General features: G+C 42.0%; 3 protein-coding genes across 8 annotated transcripts in view; 2 read left to right on the forward strand and 1 right to left on the reverse strand.

Annotated features, from left to right (window-relative positions):
• asap1b (ArfGAP with SH3 domain, ankyrin repeat and PH domain 1b) overlaps positions 1-7,170 on the forward strand; it is a 60,382-nt gene extending 53,212 nt beyond the window's left edge. For 3 of the 6 annotated variants that reach the window (XM_037079933.1, XM_037079932.1, XM_037079934.1), the window contains 6 exons: positions 3,082-3,243; positions 4,496-4,574; positions 4,694-4,758; positions 4,843-5,402; positions 5,580-5,702; positions 5,832-7,170. In XM_037079933.1, coding sequence (XP_036935828.1) covers positions 3,082-3,243; positions 4,496-4,574; positions 4,694-4,758; positions 4,843-5,402; positions 5,580-5,702; positions 5,832-5,906 — 1,064 coding nt within the window. In that variant the 3' untranslated portion in view covers positions 5,907-7,170. Of the gene's footprint in view, positions 1-1,840; positions 1,910-3,081; positions 3,244-4,495; positions 4,575-4,693; positions 4,759-4,842; positions 5,403-5,579; positions 5,703-5,831 lie in introns of all 6 variants that reach the window. The other 3 variants (XM_037079936.1, XM_037079938.1, XM_037079935.1) reach the window with 2 other exon arrangements.
• Positions 7,171-8,157: 987 nt separating this feature from the next.
• si:dkey-37o8.1 (uncharacterized protein LOC407641 homolog) lies at positions 8,158-10,617 on the reverse strand. The gene is made up of 7 exons (XM_037079939.1): positions 10,169-10,617; positions 9,896-10,075; positions 9,522-9,818; positions 9,293-9,443; positions 8,847-9,103; positions 8,540-8,774; positions 8,158-8,459 (listed from the first exon to the last, which is right to left on the reverse strand). The coding sequence occupies exons 1-7, from the start codon at positions 10,310-10,312 to the stop codon at positions 8,356-8,358; spliced, it is 1,368 nt and encodes a 455-aa protein (XP_036935834.1). The 5' UTR covers positions 10,313-10,617; the 3' UTR covers positions 8,158-8,355.
• Positions 10,618-12,380: 1,763 nt separating this feature from the next.
• The window catches only part of fam49bb (family with sequence similarity 49 member Bb), a 36,937-nt gene continuing 32,234 nt past the window's right edge, over positions 12,381-17,083 (forward strand). Inside the window, exon 1 of the mRNA XM_037079940.1 lies at positions 12,381-12,544. The gene's annotated coding sequence lies outside the window, so the exon portion shown is untranslated. The remainder of the gene's footprint in view (positions 12,545-17,083) is intronic.

Consider the following 17,083-nt stretch of genomic DNA (forward strand, 5'->3'; position numbering starts at 1 on the left):
CGCAAATGGTCTAAAGGTTGTCTGTATGCTGCACTGTGTCTGATTACTGTTGAGGGAAGATAAGTCTTTGAAACTGTCTTTTATTGTGTCTGTTAATGTTTGATGATATCCAGGACAGGAGTAGGCACCAAGGAATGCCTCGTTATCACTTTTCTAGAGAGTTTCTTCCTTGCGCAGTCCACACACACACACACACCCTGCAGTGGAATGCAATTTGTCAACAGATCAGAGGGCGGGATGCAGGTGTCATTGAGACTGCTTTCACAGTAAATATTCAGGAAAACATGTCCGCAGGAGAGGGCAGGGCGGCGATGGTTAGCCAGGCGTGTGAAAGGGAAGCAGGATACACACTTCATCATTAGCCTCGACGCATTATACACAGGGTACAGTGTGGGCGTGCTGTCTCTTCAGTATTGGAATTAAAAATAACACTCCTCCCTCTGTGGAGGGGGTTAAAACACTAACACTCACTGCTTTAGTACATGGCTGAAAAAGCTTACACCGCAAAACATCCCATCCCAACAAGCCATTTTAAACCATAATTAAGCATTTAAATCTTATTTTTCTTAAATCAAGATGTGAGAAATTTCACCTGTTTCCAGTGTAAATTAACATGTTTAAGCCCTCAATTACTGTCAGACTCTCAAACAAATAGCTTCTCATTTCTGCCTAACAACAGTTGATTCTGTTGGCTGAAATGATGGCTGTCACTTGTAGATTTTATTAGCTGTTAACCTTCGAGTTAGCACTAACTCCATCACCAGCAGTTCAATATTTTCTTCCCGGGTTAACAGGAACCCTGTGAAATGGTATTACATAAACACATGAAATGGCTACATACATGATAAAATGCTAACAGACTGAGGCTAAAGCTGCATGTCTCAGGAAAAAGGTGACGTGTAGAAGGCAGAATCAGGACCATTTTTACTGCTTGCACAGGAGCTTTGGGCCTGGACAAGCTAAGGGCAGCGTGTTAGCATGCTGAGTAGATAATGCTAATAATAGCATCTTGCACTCACATAGTGGATTTGCTAGTCATGAATGGGCCTTTATTAAGCAAAACCATCTTAAAACCACCATCATTTGTTGTAAACTAGTTAGCCAAACAGGCTAGTGTTAGCAGCTGGTGTACAGTAGGTAAACAGACCTTTTTTAAAAAAAGTCTTTTGCTTTTGTGTTTTTAGCTTTGAGTTGACTGAAAAAGAAAACACCCAACAGGTTGCTAGCCAGGTGACAGGTTCAGCTAACGGTCAGATAGCCCTTTTTCTGAGAAGCTTCTAAGGCACTCAGGAACTTAACCTGCCGTTCTAGTGGAGGAACAAGGATCTAAATTTAGTTCCTGACCTTCAAATGTTCAGTTCCTGGAGCACTTTGGTTTGTTGGATTTGGAAAGGGTCTACTTACTAACCATAACTACTATTTGTGAATTGCCTGCAGGGTTTTTATTTCCCTTTGTTCCAGGTACCTCAAATGTTTAAAATAGCACTGGAAACAAGTGGATTTTGTGAAGTTTGATTTATGCAAAAATAAGATTAAAGGCCTGACTAAAAGGCTGAATGGCATACATACATATAGAATAACATGCTAACTCTTCAGAGGCTCCAGATTAGCAGCGCTCTCTCTCAGTGGGTGCTGAAGAGCTCGCCTCCGGGGGGCTTTAGCGCCATTTTTTCCCTCTTTTTCCTTTCTCTCTTTGCTTGCCACTGATAAGATTTCATCTTGTTATTTTATAGTGTGTGGGAGCAGCTCTTTTAAAGACTGACATACTGTAGATTCTCTCCCACACTCCTCATCTCGCTCTCTTTTCTTTCTCTCTTTTTTTGTTTCTCTATTCTTTCAGCTCCACACTTGGCATTCCTTGGCTCTCATTCGCACTACGCCACACTGGCTGGCACTCGACCATACATCAGTGAATATCCTGTTTTTACGTTCTCCCCCCTCCTTACTCGGCTGTGAGCCCCATATGCAGTTATCCCTCAGTTGTTTCTCCCTTTACAGCTCACATTCACAGGGTGGTGGTGTGTTTTTATAACTAAACAAGGGGACCATGTAGGCAAGCAGAGTCTCCTGTTAAATATTTCTTGCCTACTTGAATTTTTGTCTTATTAAAAATCATGTCCCACCATCCTTGAGCTGTAAACTCTTAACCACAGCTGATTCCTCTCTGGCTGAGCTCTCTATTAGCTGCTTTCACCTTACTTTTCTCTGTATTAGAGACCAGTGTGTGTTGGAGTCCCAATAGAGACAAAAATTCACAGAGCAGACACAACAAATACTTGCCCACACCCCGAATCCTGATTTCATTATTTTCTATTTCCGTCCAGACAGTATCTTGTTTTACTTGCTTTAATGTGTCTCCCCCTTGGAGGACAGAAACTGCCAAAATAAAAAGTTAAAATAAAGAAATTAATAATTGAGTGTTTCATTGAATGCACCATAAATACTATAAATATAGGCATAAGTACATTTACAAAATGTGACATTCATTTACGTTTTTGTTTTTTAATTTGCTACATTAATTATTTACCTGTGTATTAATTTTAACATATTTTTATTATTTAGTAATAAATGTATTTACCTATCCCATTTAATTATTTTATTTTATCTATACATTTTCATATTAATTTATGTACATGTTTATTCCTGTTTTATTTTATCTTTGTATTTCCCCTCATTTTTCTGCATATATATATATATATATATATATATATATTGATTATTTTTCTTGCTTTTCTTTCTTAAGTATATGCCTATTTTTATTTATTGTTTTTTATTTAACTTTTTGGTGCATTTGAGGGCATATTTACCTATTGAGTCACTTCTTAAATCTTCTACTTCACTAAACTAAACTAAACTTTTTTTGTTATATTTTTTATTTTGTCGGTTTCGGTACCTCCTCACCTTGTCCCACAAAAACATATTCCTGACAGCAAGAACACAACCTTTTTCATGTATCCAGTTCCTCCTCTCCTCTCCATCCTCTCCTCTACCTTCTCTGGGTTTTTTGGGGTGAACAGAATGACTTATTTGGGGGGTGGGATTACCTCATCACCTCATGTGTGTTATGTATCGCTCCTCCAGCTCCTACCCCATCTGGCCCTCCCTCTACACTCACACCAGGAGGCAGCTCCACCCTGTCCAAGAAGAGGCCTCCGCCCCCACCTCCTGGACACAAACGCACCCTGTCTGACCCACCCAGCCCGCTCTCTCACAGTCCACTCAATAAAGGGGGCTTAACTGGGGGTGAGATGCAAAGCACACGTGTGAACAGAAGAGCTGGTTCACTCTGGACCGACTCCAGCCTGAAGATTTTAACAAGAGAGTCTTAACTCAAGATCCACTTACAAGCTTTTTACAAACACGAACAACTGAACATGATTCCAAGGCCAAAGTTCCAGCAAAAGGCTTATAAGTGAACCTTGAATATGACTATTTCGGTTTAGAGGTTTAGAATTCCTTTTCATGTTCAGATGCTTTGGGATTTCTTAGAAGTTTAAGGAGTTTTGATTAAGACTAATGGATGTCTTTTTATACCTCTGTGTGCAAAGGTATGTTGAATGGTAATCTCAGCTAACCTCAGCCAACTGATTATTTAGTCTTGAAAAAAAAACATTTAAAGTCAAAGGTGGGAATTGATTAGAGGTGTTGGCAAAATTTTCAGTTTGCTTTTACACAAGATAAAAGAAAATAAGCAAATCTTAACACGTGAAAACATGGAGCCCAAGAATGTTTGACAGTTTTGCTTCAAAAGAACAAAATATTGGCTGATTAATTTTATGTTGCTTAACTAACTGACTGTTTTTTCAGCTCTAGATATTTGTGGAGCTCCTAGAACTATGAAATTAAACGTTTCTAATGATGGAGAGATGTTTTAACTAATGTACAATTTATAAATCTTTTAATACCTTTTTCATTATTAACAAAGACATGAGATCATTCTAGACTTCTATGAACATGACATGTATCTGCATGTTTCTAAAATAAATCAATAACCATGACTAGTTCAGATAAATGACAACTACAGGATTCTCAAACTGCACAAAGAGACATCCATGAGGCTCACTCAAAACAATAAACTTCCTCAAATATGAAACAAATTGTTTAGCTATAACTTGGAGACTAAAGGAGACACACCGCACTCAACTTACCTGCACTCTTGTTACCCTTATATGTGTAATGGGGATAATTTTGACTGTTATTCCACTTTTATCATTTGTCCTCTGTGGTGTTTTGTGCACTCTGTGTCACACATACAGTCACACCCAGCCACTAATTTAATTACGAGATGTCACTTTTTTGCACAACCTCAGTTTCCCAACAACAATGCGGGCTCATGGAAAGCTCAGCCAGATGACGCCTCCCTCATTGTTTTTTTTTTTTTAACCATCACAGCATGTTAATTTATTTCCGCATTAATATCAAATTAATCCCGCGGTTAGTACTCTGTTATGGTGTCGAGTAATCTGTTTGTCGTCATCAATGTTAATATTTTTAGGGAGCGACTCCACCCCTCCTCCTGTCAGCAAGATGTCTCCTGTTTCTAACAAGTTTGAAGGAATTCCTCAGCAGCAAAGGTACTAAAAGAGACTGTGACATTTGTGCTTGATTATCCTAAAATGTATTGCATCACTCCCCTCAATAAAATGTATTCCTGCTGATGAGCATCTTTTAAGATTCTGTTCTTCTGTTGCAGCACTACTTCAAGCAACACAAAGTCTACACTTGGTCCAAGGGTTCTTCCCAAACTACCTCAAAAAGGTAAAGTCTCCCACCAGTTTTCATTTTAGTGTTAGCTGTTGAACTGAAGAAGGTTTTAAGAAAAATGTATGTTGCTGTCACCAGTGGCACTGCGGAAGATTGACACCATACACCACCCATCTATGGATAAGTCCAGCCATCCTCCAGAGGTCTTCCAGAAGTCACCGCCAGCAACCGACACCCCGCAGAAGACCCCTCTGGCGGACAGGCCTCAGCCGGGAGACCTGCCCCCAAAGCCGCAGCCGTCTGAGCTTCCTCCGAAACCTGGAGAACTTCCCCCGAAGCCACAGCTCTCTGACCTCCCTCCTAAACCTCAGCTGGGAGACCTCCCGCCCAAACCCCAGCTCAAAGACCTGCCTCCCAAGCCTCACCTCTCTGACATCCCCCCCAAACCTGGAACAGCCGAATCCGCTCCCAGGCCGCCTCCTGGAGAGACGGTGCAAAGGCCTCAGACGCAACCGCCACCCCCGCCTCAAACTCAACCTCAAACTCAACCTCAACCGCAGCCTCAGCCACAGGACTCACCGTCACCTAATCAGCAGGCGACTATAGGGACCCCCATACAACAAGCTGCTGAAGACACCAATGGGACCCCAGCAGGGACTGCAGAGACTCCAGTACCACTACCGAGGAAGATCAACACGGTATAAACATGATTTTAAAGCTGATCCTGAACTTCTCTGTTCTTAAGGTTTAATAGGCTTGACTGTTGAACTGGATGAATGGTTATAACTGCAATATGATGGTAGCTACATGGAAGTTTCATTAAACTTAGAAGTCTTTGTCATCTGTTATAACTTTTTTGATGTTTGTGCATCCAGGGGAAGAGCAAAGCCCGCCGGGTGAAGACGATCTACGACTGCCAGGCTGACAACGATGACGAGCTGACTTTCGCCGAAGGAGAGGTGATCATAGTTACAGGAGAAGAGGACCAGGAGTGGTGGGTGAGTGCCGCTTCGCTTCTTTTCATCGCCAGGAATCTCAGTTCAAAAGCACAAACACACTTGGCTAGCACTGAAAGCCGCATTATACTCTCTCTCCTCACATGCTCTTTTTACCCTCTCTACTTCCAGATCGGGCACATTGAAGGAGATCCGGAAAGAAAAGGGGTGTTCCCCATGTCTTTTGTGCACATCCTGAGTGACTGACAGCCAGAAAGACTTGCACTACGCCTCTCCCTACATTGGGAGGTCCTGTAAATAGCTATCATAACACCCCCTTGTCAGATGACAAGTGTCCTAAAGAAAAAAAAAAAAACAACGAAGAAGAAACCCAAGAAGGCTCATCTAGCCATGGATGCCTCATCCATGCTGTACAAAGAATGTGTGTATTCTTCCTTTACCAGTATTATCTTAACCCTATAGCACGGCTGAGACGAAGCCACTCTCAAAACCCTAGCACTTACCTAAAGTCTATGTTTATGCTGTTACTGTGTATATATGTATGTAAATATATATATTTGTGTGTGAGTGTATATACATGTTTTATTGTACAAAACATGTACCATTGCTCTCTCTACCTGTCAGATTAAGCATCGGGGCGGTAGAGTTTGAATTTTATCTGTATTAATTTTACTGGCCCTCAAGTAATTATCAGCTTATATTTCTGGAAAAAGGACAAATAAGAGATGGAATGTGAAATAGGTCATGTCACTATTTGTGTCTTGCATCCCTGTTTACCACCATAATTGACTGAAGAGGCAGGAGTCTCCCACTGATCTTCCCGAGGTGAAAAGATTTTCATTAAATGTACTCCTTGTTCTTGCTTGCTTTGTGTGTACACGTATTATGGTTGTTTTACAGTATAGAAACCTGCTGCTACTGTGTGGTGGATTATCAAAGCCTGTGGTTCACTGTAGGTCACTAATTTACTCCTTGTTACACTGTTCACTGTATGTATGCTCCGTGCGTGAACTTGACGCCATCTCCACAGTCCTTTGACCATTTCTGTGCATGGTGTAACAATGACTGGAATTGAGTGGAGTGCTGCATTCAAAGACGCTCACCTCAGGGTTTGAAGAGCCACTATTAATCGAGCAGGACTACACAAAAGGGTATCCTGTTGTTAAAGCCACTATTAAGTACGGGGAAAACTCAAGAGGACATCTTAGCAATAACTTGATTTTCTGACAGGCTACAACTTTCACATTAACCTGTGTTCACGATTCAGTGTCTTGTAAAACCTCATGAGCTTGAAATTTTTAAGTTGGAATCATGTTAATATCATTCCATGTTACTGGATTCAGTACTTTTCCAGGTTTGCCTGTGAGCCAGAGATGTCTTTTAGAAGTGGACTTTGTAAACGGCCGGAGAGCCGACGTATTCTCACCCAGTCCTCACTGACTTGCAGTTCTTCCCATGTTAAGGAACAAACCCATCAACCCATTGTATCATTAAAAGTGCTGTACTTCAACACAGTGACTCTGCTGTTTTTGCTCCATAGATTTTATGACATGTTGTGGTTTCCAGATCAGTTTGTGCCTCTCCTTGGAATTTCGAAAGCTCAGGCAGTAGAGGGGAAAGTGCATTTCTAAGCTGCTTACTGAAAGTACTGTTAGACTTGAGATGAAGGAACAGTAGATGTTTTGACAAATGTGCTTATTCACATTCTGAAGGAGAATTATTTAAAATCAATACAGCTCTCATATCCGATGTACATTTACTCTGAGCTAGGCCTGCTTTTGTGGATTTACATTTTATGCCACTTCTATTATGTTACTAAGAAAAGTGTTACTTCCAGTTAAAATGTTTACATGGAAACATACGTCAACACGATTAACATGTAAACATGGGATTAATCTACCAAACTACACAGATTGAGCATAAAAATGATCAAATATAGCTAATCTGTTGCTAATATAAGACAGCAGGGCAGCTAGTCACCTCAGCTTTTGACTGATGCAATTTGGTGTTAAGCTGCCTTTAAATCACATTTAGATGAACAATTATGAATCGATTTTCCATGTAGTGCAAGTAGACATGAGGTATTTATGCCAAAAATATTTCATAGAGAGATTAAGTGTTCATGTTGTTGCTCATACTTTGCTTAAATACAATTCTGAATGCAGGACTTTAACAAAGTCCACCACCAAAAGCTCAGTTATTCTTAAAGCCATGTCTTTAAGTCAAAACAAATTGGGGTTTGAGGAGATCAACTTCCTGAAGTTGCCACTGTTTTTGCAACTGCTCACATCCAAGTTTGACAAAACCAAGTTGTAAGTCAACTAGTTTCTTGTTCTATAGTTTAATACAGTAATTACAGATGTCAGTTTCCCAAAGTGTCCAAGACAAACTGAACTAAGGTTGAACACTATAGTTTCAATTTTCCCTTACAGTTGTGCAACCAGCTTTAAGACATGGGCTATGGTAAATTGTGTCAGGATTAAGTTTCAAGACAAAGTTCTCCAAATAATAATCATTTATTTTCTCAGTTCACACTTCAACCAAACTTCATTGTCCATTACAGCTTCTTTTGGATTTAATAAACACAGGAATATTTACTTTAAGACAACATAAATACTTTGTGTCAAACACAAATTGCATCTCAGAAAATAAAACTGTTCACAAAGGAGACATACCAGAATACTGGTACACAAACTTATTTACACACTTGGGCTTTAAGTTTTGACCCTTGGTCCTTCACCACTGACTTGATGACGCCTACAGCAACCGTCTGCTTCAGGTCTCTCGCAGCGAAGCGTCCTGGGAAGCACAAAAAAAAAGGTAAATGTAAAACACTGGAGTGAAGAGAAGACATTTAGACTCAAATGGGAGAGACGTACCTAAGGGAGGGTATGTGAAGAAGCTCTCCACACACATGGGCTTGATGGGAACCAGCTTGACTGTCGCGGCGTCTCCAGACATCAGTATCTGCGGCTGGTCCGCCAGCTTCTTGCCTGTTCGCCGGTCGAGCTTCTCCTTCAGCTCAGCAAAGCGACAGGTCACGTGGGCAGTGTGGCAGTCGAGGACGGGAGAGTAGCCTGCTTTGACCTTCCCTGGGTGGTTCAGGATGATCACCTAAAGACAGGAGAAACCATCAGAACAGGGCAACGCCGCATTTGCATCAGATTCCTCTCAAACTGAACCAACCTGCGCCTCGAAGCTGCTGACGTCTGATGGAGGATCTTGCTGGGCGTTGCCGGCCACATCCCCTCGCCGCAGGTTCTTGACAGCCACGTTCTTAATGTTGAACCCAACATTGTGTCCTGGGAGAGCCGTCTCCAGCCCCTGGTGGTGCATCTCGATGGACTTCACCTCGGCGGTGAGCTTGGCAGGGGAGAACATCAGAGTCATGCCGGGTTTGAGGATGCCAGTTTCAATTTTACCGACTGGCACGGTCCCAACTCCTGAACCGATGAACAAAAAGCATTTTTAAAAGAGTTAATATAACCTTTGAGGCCCTTTATCAGCCTCTGAAACTCTCCTTCTGCACACCTGTACTTCATTTTCCTGATTGGAGCCAATTCACAGGCTTGCAAACAGACTTGAACATGACGAGGCAGCAGTCAAAATCAACTTTAAGCACCACTTCTAACCTCCAATTTTGTAGACATCCTGCAGAGGTAATCGCAGGGGCTTGTTGATGGTGCGCACAGGTGGCTGAATGGAGTCCAGGACTTCTAGCAGAGTTCGGCCACTTGCATTCCCTTCCCGTCTTCTGACTTTCCAGCCTTGGAACCAGGGCATCTGCAGATGAGAGGCGACTCATGTTAAAAGGTGCTGCATGTCCAAAACATTGCAACTTTTCAAAATCATCATTAACACCTTCTGTGTTGCAGTGATCATGTTCTCCCCAGTCCAGCCAGAGATTGGAACAAAGGGGACGGTCGCCGGGTCGTAGCCAATCTTCTTGAGGAAGCCGCTCACGCCTCGCACCACTTCGTCAAAGCGTTTCTGGCTGTAAGGCGGCTCCGTCAGGTCCATCTTGTTCACGCAGACTATGATCTGCTTGACGCCCAGAGTGTACGCCAGTAAGGCGTGCTCTCTGGTCTGACCGCTTCTAGACACGCCGGCCTCAAACTCTCCTTTAGCTGCAGAGACCACCAGGAGGGCAACATCTGCCTGAAATTACAATACTGGTGAGAAAAAAAAAAAAAAAAATTTAAGCACACAAGAGGAATAACTTTGATGCTGCTTACCTGTGACGTTCCTGTTATCATGTTCTTGATGAAGTCACGGTGACCCGGAGCATCAATTATAGTCATGGTGTACTTCTGAGTGCTAAATTTCAGCAGTGAGATATCAATGGTGATTCCTCGCTCCCGCTCAGCCTTCAGCTTGTCCAACACCCAGGCAAATTTGAAGGAACTCTTCCCCATCTGTGAAAGCAAGTTACAGAAGTCTATAAAACATTTTAAACATCTTAAAGTGTCTTTATAGCAGGTATTTTTCCCCCTTTCCCCCCTCCTCACCTGCGCTGCAGCTTTCTCAAACTTCTCCAGCCTCCTCTGATCGATGCCACCACATTTGTACACCAGGTGGCCGGTGGTGGTCGACTTTCCACTGTCGACGTGACCGATAATCACCATATTGACGTGAGTCTTCTCCATCCCCATGGTTCAAGGTGTTTTTTTTTTTTTGCTAACCAAGCACACAAAACTGTAGGGTTCTGGGATAAAATCACCTTGTTCTCTTCTAAATTCTTCTATCAAATGAATCTGGCCTGCCTCTACGGAGCAGCTTTATAAGCTCCACTTGGCCAGGGCAGGGCACCTAATTGAATACAGGTGTGTTGCTTGATAGACCTTAATTAGGATGCGTGTCTGTCTGGTAAGAGCTGAACTTTGCAGGCTATTTTGATACTGTTGGATAGTGGAGTAGCCTGAACCTAAAGACAACAAAGGGCTGAGAAGCTAACAAAAAAGAGAAAGTAAAATCCTCGCTAATGTTATAAAAGAAAGTTTCATCATGATGCAACAACAGATGGTTGACCTTTTAAAGCCTGATGATCTCAAATTACAACCAGGTGTGTCATTGGTGGAGCTGCCAGTCTTTGAAGGGCACGTATCAAACAAACTATGACTGGGGCCACAAAGCATAAAAGGAAAAACTACTGACAGGCAGTAAACACACTGAATGTAACCCTGTGCCTATACATTAGGAAAATGAGGAGCTGAATGAGGATAAGCCCCGCAATCACATAAAACGTTATGTCTGTGGTATAGTTAATGTTAAAATGTGGCAAATCATGCTCTTGTTTAAGCTGCATGAAAAGATCGACATTGAGGTTGGATTACTCATCCAGTCCTGTGGCCGCGTGGCTGCACTTTATTTGGCACCTATATATTTAATATTGCTTTGAAAACCTGTTGACTTGCGTAGCCTTAGTGGAGCACAACAGGTGGAAGCACGCACATAACAGGATCTCAAACCTTCTCTGATGGCAAAACTATAAATTAAGGAATAAATAAAGGAAAATGAAAATGACCTCTAGTGAGAGTCTCATTTGAACTTTTTTAAAACTTCAGAAATACCAACCATATTGGATATTAAAGGATGAGCTCACCCAAAGACAGAAATTCTGTCATTGTCCAGCCTGCTCACCCTAATGCTGATGGAAAGGAGGGTGAAGTTTTGTAGTCAACAGAACATTTCAGGAGCTTCACAGCAAAATGCCGCTGCAGCGTTCTCTTAAACAACAGAGGCAGGTGGGGACTTGTTTTAAAGTATAAACTACAACCAGAAAAACAACGTAAAATGGCTTCATACAGCCTGTGCGCTGTAATCAAAGTCAATGGGACACCAGAGATCTTGATTGTTTATTCCGTGACAAAATTTGTCTTTTGTGTTTTTGTGTGATATTTTTGGTCCCCACCAACAACGTGACGCATTTTTTTTTTTTACTTCTATCACATTCCCATAACAAATTTTTGCGCTGCATACATGTGCCTATCATGCTTTTAATGACACTAAATTTAACCAAGGGCAAACTGAAAATCTGGATAACCACTTGCATAAGTGCTCTGCAGATGCAAACATACTCTGCTGCCTACAGTCTCATAAGTGGGCTGTGTTTGAAGAGCTTTTTGGGGGCTGTGAGTTTTGCTCAGGTTGCTTTTGAAAGTTCACACATAGCCTTGTGAAATGCTGATTGCTAGGCACACATATACATTAAACCTCATTTACCTGCTTCTGAAGCCACTTCTTAATTAAATTCTCAAATTCCTTTGAATATTTCTTGAACAACAAAGTTGTTGCTGTAGATATTAAACATAAGCTAGTACCTCAATTTATCAAGTAAAGCCGCCATTTTTGATTCACGTTTCCCAAATTGATCCAAGGTGGTCTGAAGTTACACTGAGGTCAAAGTGGAGGGTCAGGTAGCACTTCAGTGCCTCCTATTGCTACCTCAAGGCTAACGTTAGCTTCTTGCTCAAGGGCACTTGGGTAGAGTGAGCAACCGTTGACCGACTGGTCCAAACAACGCACCTAACTGGCTTGCTGAGGTCCTAATTAAAGCCGCGGTGAGACATATTAATAGGCTGGGTCAGTAGTAATCCGGTGCAAGTGATGGTTTAAATACAGCAGCGGGTCCTGGCTAACCGGGCGGGTCTAGCTTCACACAGCGGAAGAAAGTGTGAAACTTCCCCCCTCCGCGCTCAGAGGTGGCTCAAACCGAACTCCCCTCTCTCGTTCGCACGGCTCACACAGTGACGCTCAATAACCAACCCGGAAACAGCAGCAGCAGCAAATCGCTTTTCTTCTCCTTTCAGCCCCGCACCGCTGCTGCTGGCTCCTATAGCGTGGTATCCAGACGTCGACTCCCGTGTTTCTCTACGAGCACCAAGGTAAAAAGGAAAAAAAACCTGAGAAAATTACCACTTTGTCCGACCTTTTAATGTCTTCTCAACTTAACCGCCGTACCCGTCCACCGGTTGCCATTCACCCCGGCTTGTTTTGAGTGCTGAAATTCGAACATTAATGGTGTATAACAAGCGTACGGAAATCATAACGACGTATCGACAAGTTGCTGTAAAATTCAAACAGTCGAAGTTGTTTTGCTTTTTGTATTTTTTTTTTTTTTTAGGTTACACCCTCGATGTACCGTTAACTTCCCCCTTTTTCAGGGCAGCGCTAGGTTTCTCAAGGTAGACGTTGGGGCGACACTGCTAGCTAGGTTTTTTTTTTTTTTTTTTTTTTCTTCCTTTATTTGGCCAGAGGCATTTAGATGTTACATGCCTGGCCCATATATTATTAATGCCAGGTTATCTATCAGCTGTGTTCGGCCTCGTCTGCTCCACACGGCCAAGTAATCTATACAGCCTTAAACTAACAAACCGTATGGCTGGGATTAAGACTGCTCGCTTACAGGCGGTTAAATGATGCATCATTGAAGGAAATGCACACGCTGACAGCTGGGCCATTGGCTGGGCTGTCTCTGATTATTTTCATGCTAATCAATACATGATGAAGGATTTTTTTTCCCCCTCGCTGTGATTCTGATTAAAATTTCATTTCTGGGGACCAAAAACATTCACAAAACGGAAGACGTGAAACACTAAAATATCCTTAACTAATTTTGAGTAGTGTGTGTGCTGTTGGCTAGTGTTATTCGCTGTATGTTCATAGATCAGGTTTTCATATGCTCATAATAGACGTCCAATGAATGTCGTGGCACAGAAAGTACATTATTTCACTCTGAAATGTAGTACATCTGCATGAAAGGTGAGCATACTTTGGTATTTTCCACCACAGGCTTCCTAATAAACCTGTCACTGTTTCATGTGAAAACAACTCACTGAGTGGAGTTGGTTGTCTAAAGTTTGCACCAGTTGTCTGCAAACCAAACCATAGCACGCACATGTATGTGATTTCTTTCCGGCCAGTCCTTGCAGACGTTTTCAAAGTGGAAGTGAAACATCCAGAGAGCCGAATTTGATGGCAAGTGCAGCTCTGTTGTGGTTGTGATGCAACGTCTACCTTGAATTTGTCTCCAATGTCTCATGTCTGTGTGCAAATTGTGACAGTTTTGCTGAGCACGCTATAATGGACAAGAAGACTCAGATAGATGGTGTTACTGAAAAGATGATGGAGGTAATTTCAGTGAATGTAAACTGAGTTTGGAGGCTCATCAGTGAGACCTTTACCTGTCCCCTGCAGCACTTTTTTTAAATGTCAGTTAACCTGCATTTACTGCAAGACAGTGAAAAAGGCCCGTCTTTGAAGGCAAACCCAGTTCTGCTGTGTGAGATTACATGCCTCCAGGTTGTTTGAGTTGCAATTTGTCCTCGTCATATCTGTCACAGTGCATTTTTTTCAAATAAGGAAGCCACCTTTCTCTCTTTGGCTGCATCTTCTTTCACAGATGGACACAACTTTCTGTTCTCATGGTTCGAATGTGTGTAGACCTGTAAATACAGGCTGGAAAAGACATGGCAAAGTTGCATGACTGTAAGACAGGGTGCGACTTGTTCTGCCATGTCTTGTACTCATTCTGCACCGGTGTGGACAGATGAGATAATAGATGGAATGACTTTTGAAGCAAGCCAAGTAGTTAAAAGCTAACTCTTCCTTATTTTGATAAGTGTAGAATGAAGAACATGTAGACGTTGCTGCAGCAGTTGCACAGATTACAAAAGTGAGGCGAAAGGCTACTTGTGACAAGAAAGTGAAATCTGAAGTTGTGCATTACATTGGTTCAGGAAGCAGCCAGTGAGAGCTTTTTTCTCACAACCTTGTGAAACAAGCATGAAATGAGAATACGGCTCATTTGGCACAAATGCGGTACCTCATAAATCCCAGTCAACTGCATGTGGAGGCATGCAGGTGTATTTCGGCATGAGCTTTCTTAGAAATGAATATTGGATACTGTAGCAACACAATTGTTTTTTTGGAAATAATTTGTTTTTAGCTGTTTTCATGTTATTTATTTAAAATCTGGTCTGAACCTTATTGTGATGTCATACAGCTTCAGCAAGGATGTTGTCATTAGATAGGACTTGTCAGTGCTTTACATCAGTGTTTGCGTTATGGCTGCTTGAATAACAACAGGAACGCAGATGTGGTGTACATGATAAACTCTTCTGTCATTGTGCAAACATAATGCAGATAAATTTAGCCATTTTTTTTTCTATTAAACTTCCTCTCAGTTTGACCCACTGGGACCCCTTTGAGGAAGCCAATGTCAGAGGCCGTTCCACATACTTTCTCCTGTATTTTCTAGTTGGGACAACTCTGAGACACTAGCTGTGGAGATAACATGAGGCTAAAGTGAGTGTAATGGTAGTTAATTTTAATTATTAATCATTGTTCCAGGAGTCCTCCCAAGAATCTGGAGGGCAGAGCAGCACAGACGCTGAACAAATGAACTAACATTTATTTTTTAGAAGACATATTTTCTGAAAACTGCCTCCCCCAAAAAAGTTTAGATAATAGATCAAGCAGTTTGAGTATTTTGTAAGAATTGAACGATTCCTGCTTCTTCTATGTAAATATTCTCTGGTTTCTCTACTCCTCCTCAGTAAACTGAATATTTTTGGGTTGCTGACTAAACAAGACATTTGAGGACATCATCTTGGACTTTGAGAAGCATATTCCACGATTTTCTTACGTTTATAGACCAAGCAACTACACAAAATGAAAATTCTCCTCTCATCTCATTAGGACAGTTTCCTATGAATAAATCATTGACTTCCCTGGAATGTCACCAAGCTCTGCAGACCCCTCGTTGCAACCCACTCCTCTTGCACACACCCAGTGTCACTGAGCTGCTGGCCTCAGGTTGGGTTACAGCAGTTATCCCTGGTATGAGGTTCACTGGAGAAGTGATCCACTCGTACTAAAAGTCTTGTCTAGTGGAGGCATTGTTGCAACATGTTAAGTTATTGTGCCACTGTGTGGTTTTTACTTTATTGTGACATTTGAAGCAACCAGTCAGTGTTTATTTACTCCACAGTGATTGCCTCAGACTTTAATACATGTCATATCAGCTGTAGGGCATCTCACTGAGAATGTTTGATCAGGGTTAGGGGTTTGTCAACTGTTTTTTTTTTTAATTAGTTCTCAGTTCACGTAGGGTTTGGATGTTTTTCTGATCTGTGGTGCGTGGACACAATTACCAAAGCCCTTGTAAATGAATTACAACCCAGAGCAGCTTCAGGAAATAACAAGAAACAACTCCTCTCTGACACCAAATATTCTGACAATTTAAACATTTACATTTCTTTTACAGGGCATTTTGCATCATAATGTCAGCCTCTAGTATTCCACATACTTCAGGCAGCATGCTTGGTCAGGTGCTGCTGTCTTCGCCTCATGCAGAATGAAGCTGTATTGATCCCCCTCTATAGCATAATGCTGTTTGTTCAGTTATTCGGATTAACTTCCTCTAAGTGATTTGGCCTGTTCAGCATTTTGCTCTAACACCATTATCGTGACGAGGCTTAATCCAGGAAAGGTGGTGACTTCAGCGTCATTTATTGTCTACAGTGCTTTCTCTTGTTGTTTAGAAATATGTTTTTTAAGCTCCTGAGTTGTAGTACATTCAATGTTCTTGAAATTGTGCCATTTGAGAGCTACTATTCAGTACACGTGAATCTCCTTTTTCCCATCACTACTGCGTGTCTGCTCTTGTCCATAAGCAGATGATAGCTGAAGTGATGACACACTTGAGTCACTCAGTAGGAAAAGCTGACTGTGCCCCCCTTCTGAGTAGGCCTGCATGTTTCTGCACACAGAGGAATTATTAGCATTGTCTTGATTTAATTAGTTAGTCAGTGTTGTACTTTTTAATGACTGCATGTGTTTATTGAGTCCATGAGAGGATCAGCTGCTGTTACAACAGATTTATCTCCTAGTTTGTTGTCGAACACACGCTGACTGTTTTGCTGATAAATGAGCAGAGACTGATGGTCTGGAGCTGTGGAGGTCCTCTCCATGTTGGTTTGTGTTTGTGGCCTCTAGCGGCGGCTAGTAATGTACTTTTGATGTGCGCCTCTGATGTGTATGAGTCAGTATGTGTTGCCAGTTTCTGATCTGCAGCTCTGACTGCGCTGGTAGACTTCGAGCATTCCTCTCAACTTTCTCACATCCGTCCTGTGATGTTGGCTTATCTGAAGCCCTGAGCGTGCACATAATGAGAAGAGAGCACAATCACCAATCTTTTTTTTTCCTCTCTCTTCTCTCCTGCAGGCAGGCCATCCAAAGGCCTCCAACAGGATGCTTTCATTTGTTGCTCTCTGTATGCAGCAGTCGCATCTTCACAGTAAATGTGGAAAGAAGGCAAAGTGGACTTTGCATAGAATCTGTCAGCATAAGGCTATAAATAACATGGCCCACTCAAAAGGAAAAAAGCTGTCATTGTGTGTGCCCCTGCCCCCACACCTTTC

This window comes from Acanthopagrus latus, chromosome 19, assembly GCF_904848185.1.
Source record: "Acanthopagrus latus isolate v.2019 chromosome 19, fAcaLat1.1, whole genome shotgun sequence".
Lineage (NCBI taxonomy): Eukaryota > Metazoa > Chordata > Actinopteri > Spariformes > Sparidae > Acanthopagrus > Acanthopagrus latus.